At 42.2% G+C, this 16,133-nt stretch overlaps 1 protein-coding gene across 1 annotated transcript in view; it reads left to right on the forward strand.

Annotated features, from left to right (window-relative positions):
- PLCB1 (phospholipase C beta 1) overlaps positions 1–16,133 on the forward strand; it is a 531,624-nt gene that overhangs the window by 406,382 nt on the left and 109,109 nt on the right. The window contains exons 11-12 of the mRNA XM_016212033.2: positions 1,722–1,879; positions 12,313–12,395. Of these exons, the coding sequence (XP_016067519.1) occupies positions 1,722–1,879; positions 12,313–12,395 (241 nt within the window). The remainder of the gene's footprint in view (positions 1–1,721; positions 1,880–12,312; positions 12,396–16,133) is intronic.

The following is a 16,133-nucleotide window of genomic DNA, read 5'->3' on the forward strand; positions in this document are numbered from 1 at the left end:
CTTGAGTTAATTTTTTTGTATATGATGTGAGATGATGTCTAACATCATCATTTCACATGTGGCTAACCAGTTGCCCCAGCACCATTTATTTTAAAAATGATTCTTTCTGCAATGTGTTTTCTTGGCACCCTTGTTGTAAGCCAATTGACCATGAACGTGAGGGTTTATTTCTGGACTCGTCGTTCTATTCCAGTGTTCCATATGTCTATCCTTATGCCAGTGTACTGTCTTGATTACTATTTCACAGTTAAGTTTTAAAATTGGGAAGTGTGAGCCCTCCAACTTTGTTCTTATTTTTTAAGATTGTTTTGCCTATTCTGGGTTCTTTACATTTTCATATTAATTTTAGGATCAGCTTGTCAATTTGTGCCAAAAAGCCAGCTAGGATTGTGATAAAAATTGTCTAGAAATTCCAGAAGATCCTTCTGGCAGGCAAAAGAAAGATTTATATATGGTTTACAGGGAGAGGTAGCCTTCAGCATAGACCAAAAGTACATTCTGAAGAGGAAGGGGTAGAGCAGAGGATTTACGGATTTATATGCAGTGGCACAGAGAACTGATTTTTATGGGGACTGGTTGGGGCAAGCATCAAAACTGTGAATATGTGCAAGCAAAAGAGTGATTGGTTGGCGCTATAGGGCATCTCCAGTTTCTGCTGATGCCTGGTCAGCAGGTAGAGTCATGAGATATGGCCAAGGTTGGAGTCATAAGACATGGTCGGCAGGAGGAAGGTCACAAGGCGTGAGCCAATGCCTCAGTTTCCCTTTGAGTCTGCAAAATAAACTGATAAAACAAGTTTTGTGATTAAATGGACACTGCAGGGAATGCATTTCCTCACGTAAACAGTCAGAGTTCAAACTCCAAAACCTTTTAGTCACTCAAGTAGGGCCAGAGATCAAATTGCAAAAAGGTCTATATATTTGTTCACAAAATTATGATATTAGAATCCTCAGAATTGAAATGTAGGTCAGTTTGGGGAGTAGTACTATCTTAACAATATTAAATCTTCCACTCCATGAACATGGGATGTCTTTTTATATATTTAGGTTGTCTTTAAATTTTTTTAAACAATGTTTTGTAATTATTCAAGTATAAGTTTTTCACTTCTTTTGTCAAATTTAAATTTATTCTTATAAAAGAGCACTTTTTGAGAAGAGAGTGTTTAGCTTTTCTAAGCATTTGTGTCTTGGACAAACATGACAGAAGGGATTGACTTATATAATAAACTGTCAACAGTACTCCCTCATAGAAAGGCAGTCAGAATTATATTGAAATTATAATCCTGGGTCTTCCATTTCCTAACTTTGGAAACTTGGGTAAATGAATTCCTCTATGCCATTTCCATTATCTGAAAATAAATTTGTTTTTTTAAAGGTAGTAATCCCAAGAGATTTTTGTGAAAATTAAATGTAGTAATACATGTAGGGTTCAAAGAACTATAATTAGCACATGGTAAGCAGTTAATAAAAATCAGTTATTGTTATTGTTACAGTGCTTTCTTTCTTATATTTTCTCTTCCCCAAAACCACTGCTAAGGAGTCACACTGCATTATTGATTTTCCCATTACCTTCCGGTATGTTGAGGCAGAAGAAAGGCTGAGAACAACTATTCAGCCTCTTAAGCACTTTGTTTTCCCATTGTTGAAATGCTTGTCTAGGAAGCCACCAATGTCTTCCTTGCTTCATGGGATTCTGGGGTTCATTTTGTTGGTGTTTTACAGCTGGACAGCTGGCTGGAAACTCCTCCGTCGAGATGTATCGTCAAGTGCTTCTTTCTGGTTGTCGCTGTGTGGAGTTGGACTGCTGGAAAGGACGGACCGCAGAGGAGGAACCAGTCATCACTCATGGGTTCACCATGACGACCGAAATATCCTTCAAGGTAGAGTGAATGACTCTTGCTAAGATGGGAAACTGGGAAGGTACAGCTTCCTAAAGTAGAAGGTCCCAGTGGTTACAGTTAAGTCCAGAGGCCATCAATTCTCTTGCCATTTCAGGGGCTGCAGTTGAGCAGTTTATTCATGGGTAGTTGGCATCAGGTGAATTGATTCTTACTAACCAAATCTAAACTGTCTTATGAAAGGAAATGCCCATTTATTTGTCTATTTGGCACTCTGATTCTTGCATTTTATCACTGTGACATGTAACATAAAGAATACCTACAACTTATTTGTACAGTTTAATAGATGGATATAAAGTTTACACCCATGTATCTAACACCTAAATCAAGAAATAGGAGCTTATTGGTACCCCAGAAATACCTTATATACCCATTTCAATCAGAATGACCTTATTACCCCAGAGAAGACCACCTTCCTGACTGCTACAGTGATCGCCCCTGTACTTTTCTTCAGAGCTGGACTAGTTTATGTACTGCCCTAAATAATATAGTTTCACCATTTTTTTTTTTTTAACTGGATATAACTGGACTCATACTCTAGTATGCTTTATTGCATTTCTTGATTCTTTCAATCCACATCATTGGGAGATTTCATCAATATTACTGCATGTATCTCTAGCCTGTTTGCTTTCTAGATGATGATGATATTAATGGCTGCTCTTAATTATCATGTAATATCTCATTCTGTGACGCTAGAATGGAATATTGACTATTACATGTGGTTTGTGGTACCGAGGGGGGTCAAAGACCCCTAAGAACATACCTGCAGTCAAAGTTGGATTTATTGGCACACATGTCATGGGGAACTGTTGTTTCTCAATAAAAGTGTGTTAAAGAAGGCTTACAGGATTTGGGCATGCATTAGGTGATTTGAGGGGCTGGTGTTCAAGGAAGCAGGGTTTTCTATGGATTGGGTGCTGTCAGGAAGCAGACATAATCTTATGATTAGGTATCTTAATAAATCCTATCCAGTAGGTAGGGCTAAAGCTGTAATTTATAAGAAGCATCAACCATTCTTATTTGCCAGAAATAGTCATCTCCCTTCTCTTTCCACTTATGGCTCCATCCTACACCATAAAGAACCCCACATTCATGCATTTGAACACCAAAGTCCAAATATCCAAGCTCTGTTCATGTACCTTGCAAAGAACCATCCTCAGGAGCTTAGGGCCATTTGGGTGGGGATATCTGGGGTCGTAGGTACCTGGAAAGTGATCTAGAAAGGGGATATGTGGGCCTTACAGGTTTTCTTGGCTGACTCAGCTTTCTCCCTTCTTTGGAAGGGAATTAGTAGAGACGGGCCAGAGGACAACCTCTAGAGCACAGGTCCCATGGCATGAGCCCCAACCTGGGTTGCCTGGTTCTCAGGGCAGAACTGACTCTGGGTCACTAACTCTTGCCCTAGGCAACCAACGAGCAGAACCCAAGTATTCGAGTAACTAAGGTAGAGTGGCGACAGGGCCATGGAAAATGGGGAGGCTAGGGTGTTGAGAGGCCAGAATAATGGACAAATGAGATGTTGATGTCACCAAGATTGGAGACAAAGCTTTGGATGAAGAAAAAAAGAAAGACAGTGAACCACTTGCCAAAGTGTTTGCTGAATGAGGAGGAGCTCAGTAGACAGCAGATGTGAGGATGTGGTAAAAGCTGGTCTGGCTGCTTCATGAGAACTGGGTTAGATTTTGTTTTAAAATAAGATTGGGAAGTAATGTTGCAGAAGTAGCATTAGGAGCAACAAATTCCCTATCGCAGACTTTTAGGCCTGGGGCACTTGCAATGTGATAAAATAAATGGTTATCACTTCAGAGAGCGGCAAAAAAAAGATAAAAGCTTTTTAAAGAACAGCCAGGGTTTCAGTTGAGGTAGCCGGATGTCCTGATCAAAGGTCTAAGTTTGACAGCAATAAAAATGTGTTCAGAAGTAGTATCACTAGCACCTTAAAATGTGCTGAGTATGTTGTGTCTAGGAAATCTGACTTTTCCTGATTTCTTAAACTTAAGCTACAATACAATAATTAGAGAAAAATAGCACCCTTCACTAAATTTAACAACAAAGTTTAATATGGGATTATCTCAGTTCTGACCAAATTTCAAAAGTTGTATCTGCTAGTGAAGTTGAGCGCTCTTAAGGTCTTTTGGTTTTCCTTAAGAGAAAATCAACGGCTTTTTGTTTCTTTTTTTTTCTTTTTTAAAATATGTCTTTATTGATTTCAGAGAGAGGAAGGGAGAGGAGGAAAGAGATAGAAACATCAGTGATGAGAGAGTCATTGATCAGCTGCCTCCTGCACAGCCCCGACTGGGGATGGAGCCGGCAACCCAGGCATGTGCCTGGACTGGGAGTCAAACCAAGATCTCCTGAATCACAGGTTGATGCTCAACCCCTGAGCTACGTTGGCCGGGCTTGTTTCATTTTTTAAAAAAATATGTTTTTATTGATTTTAGAGAGAGAGTTAGGGAAAGGGAGAGAGAGAAACATCAATGAGAGAGAAACATGGATCGGATCGGCTGCCTCCTGCATGCCCCCTACTGGGGGTTGAGGCCACAACCTGGGCATGCGCTTCTGTTGGGAATCGAACCAGGAACCTGTGGGTGGGTGACAATGCTCAGCCAACTGAGCCACACCGGCCAGGGCTTTTCTTTCGTTTTCATAGTCTCCCAGCCTCCCAGCTCCTGCCATTGTCCTTTGCCAGACATATAAGATATGAACCCTAATCTGGTTGGACTCTAAGAAAGAGTGGAGGACAGATGACCCTGGTGTAGGGTGAGTGCAACTTGAGCTTATCTGCCTGTTGATGGATGGAGATGATTCTGATGGAACCGTTAATGAGCTAAGGGACTGATGAGCCTTGTTCACTGACCCACTGCCAGGAGGGCCTGCCTACCCCTTGCCCACGGTCCCCTCATGTGAGGTTCTTTTTTTTATTAAGGAAATTATATTTTCTTTAAAATGTATAATCCTCAAGGTTCTTTGAGTTCCTTCTAAGGCATATTTATTTTATGTGGAGCATTGACTTTTTGGCCTCAGCCATCAAGTCAGCTTAGAGTGACTCTCCCTGTGCACTCGATCATACAAGTGCTTCTTCAATCTTATCTGTGATCTCAGAGCCATGGGCTGATTGAATATCTATTCCCGAGCTAGAAGCACAGCTTCTCAATCACATCCACACACTTGCTGACGGATTCAGAGACTAAAAGGCTAAATCGAGCCCAGAATACTGCTTCCCCTCTCTCCCTGCTGGTGGAGTTGGGGGTACGGGGTGGCCAAAGAGAACAGCAAACCCATCTCCCCCGATGGTTGGTTTTCCCAGCCCTGCTTCCTACTGATGTGCGTTTGCAGGATAGACCGTTCTTGCAGAGATATGGGTGGTGGTGGTGGGCAAGGACGAGTGTGGGATGTGGAAAGGCCCACCCGTTTTGTGGACAAATATACAGAGCAAGAATTCTCTGCATCAGAACTAGGACCAGGGTGAGGCAAGTGAGGCACTTAGCGTGCAAAACCTGAGGAGGTCCTTCCTCAGTGTTGTGTAAATGCAGAGCTGACTCCTGAGAATGAGTTTCTTTAAATTTCCCATTTGGACACCTCACTTGCCTCAACCTGTCCCAGCCCTGCTCTACATGACTATCAGCATGTGGTCTGCTTTTCCAGAAACCACTGTGTACACTGAATTTATAAGAAAGGGTAAGGAGAGAAATGGGGGACAAGGCCCTGTGTGGTCTACCCACCCCCCACTTACCATCTCCTCTCTCACTCCCTCAGTTTCAACTCCACTGGCTTCCTTCCTGCTCTCTGACTGTGGTAGGCAGGTCCCGCCTCACAGCCTCTGCACAGGCTGTTCCCACTGCTTGGAATGCTCTTCCCCCAGGTATCTGCATGGTTCCCGTCTTACCTCCTTGAAGCCTTTCTCAAATGCCACCTTCTCAGTGAGGCTACCGGGACCACTATTTAACACTGTAACCAGCTTTCCTGCCCACTCCAACACTCCTGATATACTCCCCGCCACCTCTTTATTTATTCTGCTTATCATCTGGCATCTATCACCTTCTACCACTCTGCTTAATTTACTTAATTATTATGTTCCTTGTTTATTGTGTGTTTCCTTCTACCAGCATATAAGCTCCACAGAGACAGGGATCTTTGTTTTGTTCCCTGATCTGTTCCAAGCACTTTAAAAGGAATCTGATATTTAGTAGGTACTCAATAAATGTGTTTTTTAAATGAATTTTTCCATTCCAAAGAAAAAAGACAAATTACAGCACAGCTTTCATTTTTAGTCTTTCTTGTGCCTCTTTATCAGATAAATCAACTTCATATTTCTCAATTTTCACATGTGAAATTCCAAGTATATTGGAGGGTAGTGAAAATGTTATCCTGCTGTTCACCAGGTTGGTCTGCCCTGTATATTTGGGCCTGACCTTCACAGTCTAATTAGACTATATACCTGCAGCATGTTTTACAGCAGCAAGGTAAACTGATTGTAGAAGTCTGTCATTTTTATGTCACACAGTTTATCTACTCTCAGCCTGTGTAATCAGGAAAGCTTCTGGGCAACATATCCCCAAAGTGAAAGTTCCTGTTGGCAGTTACCTACTACTTAAAGTATGGGCCAAAATAAAAAGTTATGTTCTGGGAAAGCTCTTTCTGGAGACCTTTTTATTTTACACTATGGAATTACTTATATTTACCCCATATATCTGCCCTTCTCTTTCTTTGCCTCATTGCCACAGCCTTTCTGATGGTCATGATATAGTAATTCTCCACTTGGTCTTCATTCCATCTGCTCCCTCTCAGTCTCCTTCCTCCCCACAGGAGACACCCACCTGCCCTCCCCATCCCCAAGCTGCTCCTTTTTCTCCCCCTCAGGCAGCTCCTTTGTAACCAGCAGTTGTACAAGATGGAAAACTGGGGAATTTGATGACATACATGGTGAAAATATATTAAATTTGAGTATGAGGTTAAATGGAGCATTTCTGAAAATAAAGCTTCATTCTCTGAGAGAAATAATAATTTAGGATGCAATTTAACTGCTGCATAAATGCTCCCATAAAATGGATATCAAATGCACCCTGCTGTTGCCTGTCAAGGATAAAGGATTTCAAGGGCAGATTTTCCCACTGGAGGTTAGTAATTGAGCCGTATGGTTTATAGATTATTGAATCTGGTATTATTCTCTGAAAAACGGTTTGGGCTTAATAAGGAACAATTGCATAGTAAGGTACTTTCACATTCCAGTGTCCACTGACGGTGGCTTACATGAAAGGACGAAACTTTAAACCTATAACTATTTTTCTCACCCCGAGTGATCTTGTGCACTATGCAAAATATTTCAAAGGCATCAAAAACACAAAAGTCTCACAATGGAACTTGGCAATTTTCAAGTGCTCCCAATTAAAATCATTAGGTTAAATTCAGTAAATGTTTGCCTTGGTTTTAAATGTTCAGAAAGGTTTCCTAAGCTGGTGGCAAAAGTTATGGTAGAGATGGGGAGAGATGGGCAGAGGGAGGGGGGAGAGGAAGGGAGAGAAGAGAGAAAAGAAACCGTGGAAGTTAAGATTGCAGCTCTAGAGCTGTCTGACGCTGGGGTTCCAATGCCAGCTCCCCCACTTGCAGGAGAAGCACCCTTAGCAGCCCGAACCTCTTTCTCAGGAGTGAAGTGGAGGTGATGATAGTGTTCACCTCTAGGTTGTTGTCAGCAGTCGAGGATGCTACTTCACACATGGACACTACTTAGAATAGTGCATGGCCCGCGGTTAGCACTCTGTAAATGTTAGCTACTGACACTGTAGCTGAAATTTAAGAAGTCACACTTTAGCTTTCTTTCTACAAATATAATAGTTGTGGTATTATTTATGCAAGGAGTTATTAAGTCAGGGTGAGGGCAGGGGTTGAATTAAGTCATTTCTAAAGCTGCCGTGGTAGAGGTTCTGGGTGCCCTCCACACGCTATCCCTGACATCCACCCCATCTCTAGGAAGAAGTTAGAAGCCCAAACTATATGACAAATTAAACACAACTTAGCCCTGGTTAAACACCCAGTGGGAGCTGAGAAGGATATGGCAGCTGAGCTTGGAGGATCTATTGCAAACACAGGTCCCAAGTCAAGTGCACAAGACTAGAAGTGCACAACACCAGAGGCAGGAAAATGGAGAAGCAGGAGACACAGGTAGGAAGGTCTGGGAAGCCCAGGGCCCAGCTGTAGTTCAGGCCGCAGCAGCATCTTTACCATGGGGAGAGAGAACCAGACCCAGGGAACAATTCAAGACAGAGTCATGAATTCCCTACAAGCCTGAGAGCAGGCCCAGAAAAACATGCACACTTCATTGGCCAAATTTAAGAGAGAGGCCCTTGGCCTGGGGCAAAATAACCCACTTTCTAAGGCAGAAGGTACAGGGTTCTCACTTTCAGGCCTGACTCTACTGGGGCAAGTCTACAATCTAACTTCAATAATAGAGGCAAGTGGAGCAGCTCTCAACCAGCCAGAGACAGCTCTCATCATCATCAGGAAGTCATCAAAGTCTAAATACACTTTTACTTACATCTACATTTGAAAGACCTTTTTTTCTCAATGTAAGACCCAACCTTGAATGGAGATTTCAGCCATGAAAGTGTTAAAGTCAACCATGCTATTGTGTATGGAATCCACATTCAAGCTTCTGTAATACAAAATGACATTTACTTTTGGTTACAATCAAGTTTTAAGCTTTGCTTAAGTCAATGATCAGACTGGTCCAGAGGCTGACAAACTGTGTTCTTCAGGCCACATTCCACATGCCACCTGTTTGGGGAAATTAAGTTTGGTTGGAACATCGCCATGTCCATGTGTTCGTTCATTATTCGTGGCTGCTTTGGGGCTACAAAGCAAGAGTGGAATAGTTTCCATAGAAACCATGTGGCCAGCAAAGTCTAAAATATTTACTCTCTGGTCCTTTATGGGAAAAGTGTGCTGAAATCTGAAATAGTCAACAGAAGAATAAATTGGAGCACAAGTAGATAAATGTTTCTCTTCTATTAAGAATGTTAAGAGTTCATTTATTTACCTGAAAATATTTTGTGAGCATCTGAGTGACAGAGCAGCAGAGAAAACTGAGTAATTACCTTCAAGGAGCTTACATTCTAGTGGGGAGAAGTAGACCAAAAGAAACACACAGTGTGGCACATGGAGATCTGACCTTTAAGGTGACGTCAGTAAATATTGAAGGGAACGGGCTAGCCGTGTGCCATTTTTAGCAGTGTGGTGGGAGAAAGACTTTGATTATGGGACATTCGAGTAGAGACCACCCCACCGTATATGGAAGTAAGCCTTGTTTTCAGATAAGAGTATTCCTGACAAAAGCAACAAAGATAAAGTAATAAATGAAAGAGATGAAATCATGTTTGGTGTGTTCAAGGACAACTAAGAGAAGATTCCTGGACTGTATCAGGGTGAGCAACGGTGAACAGAAAAGGAGATGAACTTAGAGAGATAGCAGGTGCCAGATCTGATAAAGAATTTGGATTTCACTCTGTTCCGTGGAAAGCTAATGAAAAAGTTTTACCCCAAAGTAGCGAAATCCTCTGATTCTTGTTTAGGACCAATCACTCTGGCTGTGGTATGTAATGTGGGGGTCAAAGATAGAAGTCAGGAAAGCAGTTAAAAGGCTCTATCAGTCTGCCTCCACTAGGTTTTGCTGCAGTAAAAAGAAACTCCAGAATCTCAGTGATTTAGAACCACAAAGGTTCATTTCTGGCTCGGGTTGGCTGTTGGCTGTTGCTCTGATAGATAGTGTCTGCAAATACATATAGAAAGAATAGCCCCAATCTGTAACATCACGGGGCTCATGCAGGGGGAAGAGAAATGTCAGAGCTACATGATGGCTCTTGAAGACTATGCTCAGCAGCGGAACCTATCACTTGCACACGTATTTCACTGGCCGACACACACACATGGCCATGCCTATTATCAACAGATCTCACGGGAAGGGGCAGTGAAATGTGGAAATGTTAAAATCTCTCATAGCGGTTATTGCAAAGACTCTGTGGATCAGGATGACTGAGGTAGAGGTGCTGAGATGTGGCTATATTCCAAATATATTTTGGACAGGATTGCTGATGAACCAGAAGATGTGAGAGAAACAGAATCAAGAATGGCTCTAATGTGTTTTGCCTTCATCTGACACAATAGGACCCAAATTTATGAAATAAAACCTAGCTCCCCCGCCTCTGTTGGCACTTACCACTCACTTCCTTTATGATATCTTCTCTCAATTCTTTTGAGGGCTCTGGTCTTAGATGGGTTAAGTTTATTAGCTGCAGGAGAGTTACTGTGAAGGCTAAGAGCATACACCCTGGAGTCAGACAAACTTTCCTGGGGTTCCTTGGATTCTCCTCGCTGTGACCTTGGGCAAATTAGTTAATATCTCTGAGCCTCCATTGTATAACCTTTCAGATAGTGGGTACCGTTTTTCTTGTAGAATGTTTATAGCATGAGATAACATATGTGTCTGCAACATAATAAGTGCTCATTTAGTGGTACCTCTTGTTTGTATTAGTAAGAGTCTAAAAGGGAAGGTTTAGGGTGAGTGGGGGGAGGCACCAGCAAGGTAAATAACCTTAGTTGACTTGAGAGCATGTGCCCATCATAAACTGGGTCTCTGCCTTTTCTTGATGCATTACCACCACGGCTTGTGGAATGAAGTTTGTCACCCCCACTCGACAGGTCAGTAAACCAGTGCACAGAGGCATTAAGTGATTTTTCCCAAGGTCACATGGCTTGGAAAGCTAAGAAGTAAGACTAAAACACTAGTGGTTTTGAATCCCAGGCCTCTGCTCAAATAAATCAAATGAAGAATTTAAAATCTTGGTGCAGCTTGCTATTTATAGTGCACTTATTTTTGATGGCATCAACTATTATAAAAGTTAAACTGATCATGTATGGAAGGCAATCTATGAATTCACTTCTAGGAAATGGTGAGAGCAATCATTTCCCTCCATGCAGGCACATCCTTCTCAGAGGATATATGCAAATATAGTACAGAATTAGAAAGACTTATTTATAGTCTGGGGCCAGGGAAATCACTTTCTGGCTTGGATATAAAGGAAGGTAGAAAAGATAGTGGAAAGGCCCAGGCATAGGGAATGAGAATGGAAATCCCCACTTGAAAAGACAATGCAAAAAGAATAAAAGCAGCTAAAAACAAATGTGTGAGTATTAAAACCACAGTAGTATTGAGAGTGACATAATTAAAAATAAGTGAGACCCTGCTTTAATACCAGTTCAATGATAAAAATATTTTGAAAAAATAATGCCGAAAGCTAGTAGATATGCATTGACATCTGGCCCTTCCTACAGTGCTCTGGGCAATCAAAGATAAAAAGTAATTTGGAGAAACACAGGAGACTTTGAAAGTATTCATATTCTTTGATTCAGTAATTCCCCTTCTGAGAATTCATTCCCAGAATAAATCAGACTATTAGGGGGGAAAATGAAGATGTTCTTTGTAGAATTATTTGAATGATAGCTCTTAAAATGCTGGTCCCACAACTGGGTAATGGTTAAATCAGTTACGATACTGCTACTCCCTAGAATGTTATACCGATATTAAAGCTTATGACATTCACATTTTAAAAATATACAGATTGAGCAATGAAGTACTGATACATGTTACAGCGTGGATGAGTGAAAGCACGCTAAATGAAAGATGCCAGACGTAAAAGACCACATATGTACGATTCCACTTGCATGAAATGTTTGGAGTAGGCATATCTATGGAGACAGAAGTAGACTGGCGCTTGCCTAGGGCTGGGTGTATGGGGTGGGGGGTGGAATGGGCAGTGACTGCTAATGGAAACGTGATTTCTTTTTGGGGGTGATAAAAACATCCTAACTTAGATTGGGAGGATGGTTGCATAACTCCATAAATATACTAAAAATCACATAATTGTATACTTTAAATGGGTGAGTTATATCTCAATAACAAAAAATACAAATAGAGTATTTACTATAATTAATACTAAGTTATACAAATACATGAAGAACAGACTAGAATATAACCAAATGCCAACAGTGGTTTGGTTCAGAGGGTGAATTTATGGGTGAAAATGTTTGCCACCTCTTGTCTAAATTTTTTACAATATGACTAGAGTTATTATAAAAACAAAGTAGATGCGATGAGCAAACAGAACCATTCTCCTTCATAATTGCACCCCCCCACACACCAAAATTTAGTCTTTTGGGTATGTTTTTTTTTTCCAACCTTGCTAAGTCAAGAGTCAGAAAATTGACAGTGCAGCAGCCTTCGAAATCTCTTCTAGCCATTTCCAGCCACTTGATACTGTTTTACAAGTGAAAACCATAACCATATTCATGGGTGTAACCCCAAGGAAAAAACTATCCACATTAAAATTCTGGCATATTGAATGTATATGTGTTCTCATTTTTAGGAAGTGATAGAAGCAATCGCTGAGTGTGCATTTAAGACTTCACCTTTCCCAATCCTCCTTTCATTTGAGAATCACGTGGATTCGTAAGTATTTAACACGTTCAATAGGAAGCCTTTTCCCCAAGTAGGGCATGTTTAATAATTGTTCATCCGATGTAAGATAATTTGACATTATTAATTGTGTTCTTTGATTACGTTACATAGTAGGTGGCATGTTTTCATCTGCATGTGATGGAATTCATTTACATCTCATTTACATTCAAATAATCCATTGGACTTGTGGAACCTATTTCCATGCCATAGTGGGGGTTTTCAGTTGAGGACTCCTGCTTTTCACAGTGCAGTGGAGCACATTTCCTTACACAATACCTGCCTCTGTTGCAGGGGCCTCTGTTATGACCCTCCTTCACGAGCTCCTTCTGTTGCATGCAGACTGATGGTCACTCTACAGTGCACAGTTGCGTGCACACGGGAGCTGGTGCAGGGACAGCTGTAGATTCTCTTCTGCCACTTTGTCCTTATACAGAACTCGGGCCACCAGACGTCCCCTCAGCCCCTTCCCACGGTCTCCTGTTTGTTAGCACTGGCGCACATTTTTCCAGCGCAGAGCACCCTGCTCTCGTGCTGAGCTACAGAAAGGAAAGGTGGTTCTCACTTTACTGCTTCATATTCATTCATAACAGAGGACCAGGGTATAAGACACATTTACTTCAAATACATGGGTATTCGCTTATCATGTACGTACTCAATTTAAAGAGTTTCGAAATGAAAAATTCTAATCTATATTCAATCAAAATGCAAGAAACTGAAATTCTCGTCCATGGAATTAATGTCTAATGACGATGGATTAGTGACCATCGTTGCTCAAACCAGCGTTTGGGAAGTCGTCCTCTCTTTGATTTCAAGGACCTAAGCCGGTTTCCTCTGGGAGCCAGCAGCACCTCTCCTGATCCGGTCACAGGTTCCTTTCTCCCTGCTCACTGACAGTCTTTTCCAGGTCACTAATTTCCTCTCCCCAACTAATGTCCATACATGTTGGTCATGACCACATTTCAGCTTGAGGAATTCTAAGTAGTTCAGAGTGGCCCTTTGTTAATGTGTATGTAGCGAGAGACTTTATTGTAAAGTAGCCAATTTAATAACTGTCTGTATGTCTAGTTTGCCCTCAGGAAACCCGTGCTACGTTTACCAGCTCATGATTCTGTTTCATCAGGAAACAGGCACCCAATGGATGATGTAGTCATTGGGTCCATAGTTTTTCTAAAACTTCTGAGGGCCCGTTGAAGAGAAAGACATTTATTCCGTTTCATTGCCATTTATCTTCTAACTAAAGGGAGCAGCGCCTCTTCAGTCTCCGCGTTTCGTATCTCATTTGCTGCGACAGCTCTGATTTACAGGTGACTTTCCTGGAGCACCTTCTCATCTCTGCCCGTCCGTTTGTCACTGGGCTCTTACAGTGCTTTAGCATCCTTCCAGGCACTACAGTTCCCAGACTTATTGATGCTTTATTTCCTTTGGAGAAATATCTCCAAATGTAGCACATTTATTTTCTTCAAGAAATGTTTCTAGGTAAATTAGACAAAGTGAAGAGCTGTTTACAAAATTTACAAATCCATTCCTGATGGTCATACCTGCTACACTGAGCTCTCCCATAAGGTAGCCGGAGAGGCAGCAATAACCAAAACCACCACAGACATAACACCAGCCAATATTCATTATGTCCTGAGCAGTGTTCCAAGCATAAGCTCAGGTAACCGTCGCCACAAACCCAGGTGCTCCTAAGAATAAGTATTATCATGATTATCCCTATTTGACAGGTGAAGAAACTGAGTCCCTAAGAGTGTGAGTAACTTGCCCAAGGTTGGCCAGCTAAACTGTGACAGAGCTGGGATTCAGATTTGGCTAGTCTGCTTTCAAAACTCATGCATTTAACCACCCCCCCCACACACACACCCAAGCAGATGCTCTGAGCCTTGAAAACATCAAATGAAGACCAGCAGAGCACCCACAAGCCACCTGCCTACAAATGTTCACATTTAGGTGGCTCCACCCTTAGCCACAGGACATTTTTTGCAGTCTTTTAACACCAATCACAGGGAGAGTCAAAACTGGGCATGAAAACTAAGCCTCTGTTGTGCATTAAAGCAAAAATGATAGTGCCACAATACTGCTCTTTCTGGTTTAAAAATGAGAAATTTAGCTATTAAAAGTTCATAAATAATTCACACATAACAAAAGAAAACAGGAAAACCACCTCTGGATGCCATGCTATTTATCTCAAACCATTGAGATAATCTAATGGCAGCGAAATACAAAGATATTGAATTCTATTGTGGGAGGAAGCTGTTTGCTTCATATTTCTGTTGTCCTTGAGCTGCACGTATCAAAATCGCTCAGCCACAATTCCTTCCTGGGACGACTGTCACACCCCCAGAGAAATCTGATAAGCCTTCCCTTTGCCGATACAACCCTCTGCTTGACACGTGTGTGGGCCACCTCACCTTGCTGAGCCGTGAGTCAGACATTCATCAGCTGCAGCACTAGCTCCCACTAAACCGAGACACAACCTCAGAATCCTTCCCAGCACAGCGACCGAGGAACACACCCACCAAAGGCAAATCTATTTGCCATCCCTAGCGAGCCACGTTATTCTGTGTGCTGTGGATACAACATGCCAGACTCCGACCTCTGGTCCCAGCTCAGCCAAGCCCAAACAAACTCACCCTGCAAAACACAAGGCCCACTGAATTTTCTGGTTTCCTCTCCACTTATCTGAAATCACCTGTTCATGGACAACAGATGGGAATCTGCCACCAGCTGCTGGCACTTGTTCATCTGCTGCGGCTGAACCCCAGAAAATGCAGATTCCTGAGCCCCGCCCCACTCCTGAATTCGAGTTTCTCCAAATAAGACTTGGAAAAGTCCTAGGTCACCCCAATGCTCCAACTAATTTATAGACTAGCACTTCCAGGAGAAGAATTCTCCACCAGAAGCTGGTGAGGTAACCTCTGGCCATGGTTCAGCTGCAGACAAAGGGGCATTTTGGACAGGTTTTTAATTTCCATGCACTGTGGGTTCCTCATCTACAGAGGAGGCTGGTTTAGTGCAACTTGGAGGAGAGACCCCATGAAACGGGGCTCGCTTCGCGGTCAGGAAGCCGACCACTCTGCTAGGTGCCGACACTTTATTAAAACACTGCAGGTATTTTACTGTGTCCAGATGTTTCTGCTATGGCCTGAAGTTCAAAATGTGTTTTGAATGTTTTTCTCTTCATCACCATGGTAGCCACCGTTGAATCTCTCAGTGCTTTAGGATTTTTATTTTTATTTTTTGCAGCTTGCAATTTAATTGCCTGTCATTGCTGCAGTTCTGACCCACAATTAAAGCTGGTTTGTTTCCCACTGACTTTCCCTATTCAGGTTGCCCTGTGTTCTGATTCGGTTTCCTGTCAGGTGGGCGTGGGCGCTGGTGGAGAGCGTGAATTGCCTGATTACCAAATAGCGCGTTTTACTTTTTTCGTGGACGCCCACCTCATGTTCTCTCCATCTCTGTTGATTTTGAAGCAGGTTTTTAAAAGACTGGGTCAGACGTAGCTCCTTGCTGTACAAGGTGCGGTCAATCCATGGACCGGCACCGTACGCACCACTGGGATCTTGCTAGAAATGCAGTCTGGGGTCCCACGCTAGACTCTGAAGTCGAAGCCTCATTTTCTTAAGACCCCCGGTGATTCCAATGAAATGTTCACATCCTGCTCTAAACGCCGAAGCCCATTAACCACCTGCATTGGAATTACCTGCAGACTTGTCACAAATGCAGGTTTCA

This window comes from Miniopterus natalensis, chromosome 7 (genome assembly GCF_054644295.1).
Source record: "Miniopterus natalensis isolate mMinNat1 chromosome 7, mMinNat1.hap1, whole genome shotgun sequence".
Classification (NCBI taxonomy): Eukaryota; Metazoa; Chordata; class Mammalia; order Chiroptera; family Miniopteridae; genus Miniopterus; species Miniopterus natalensis.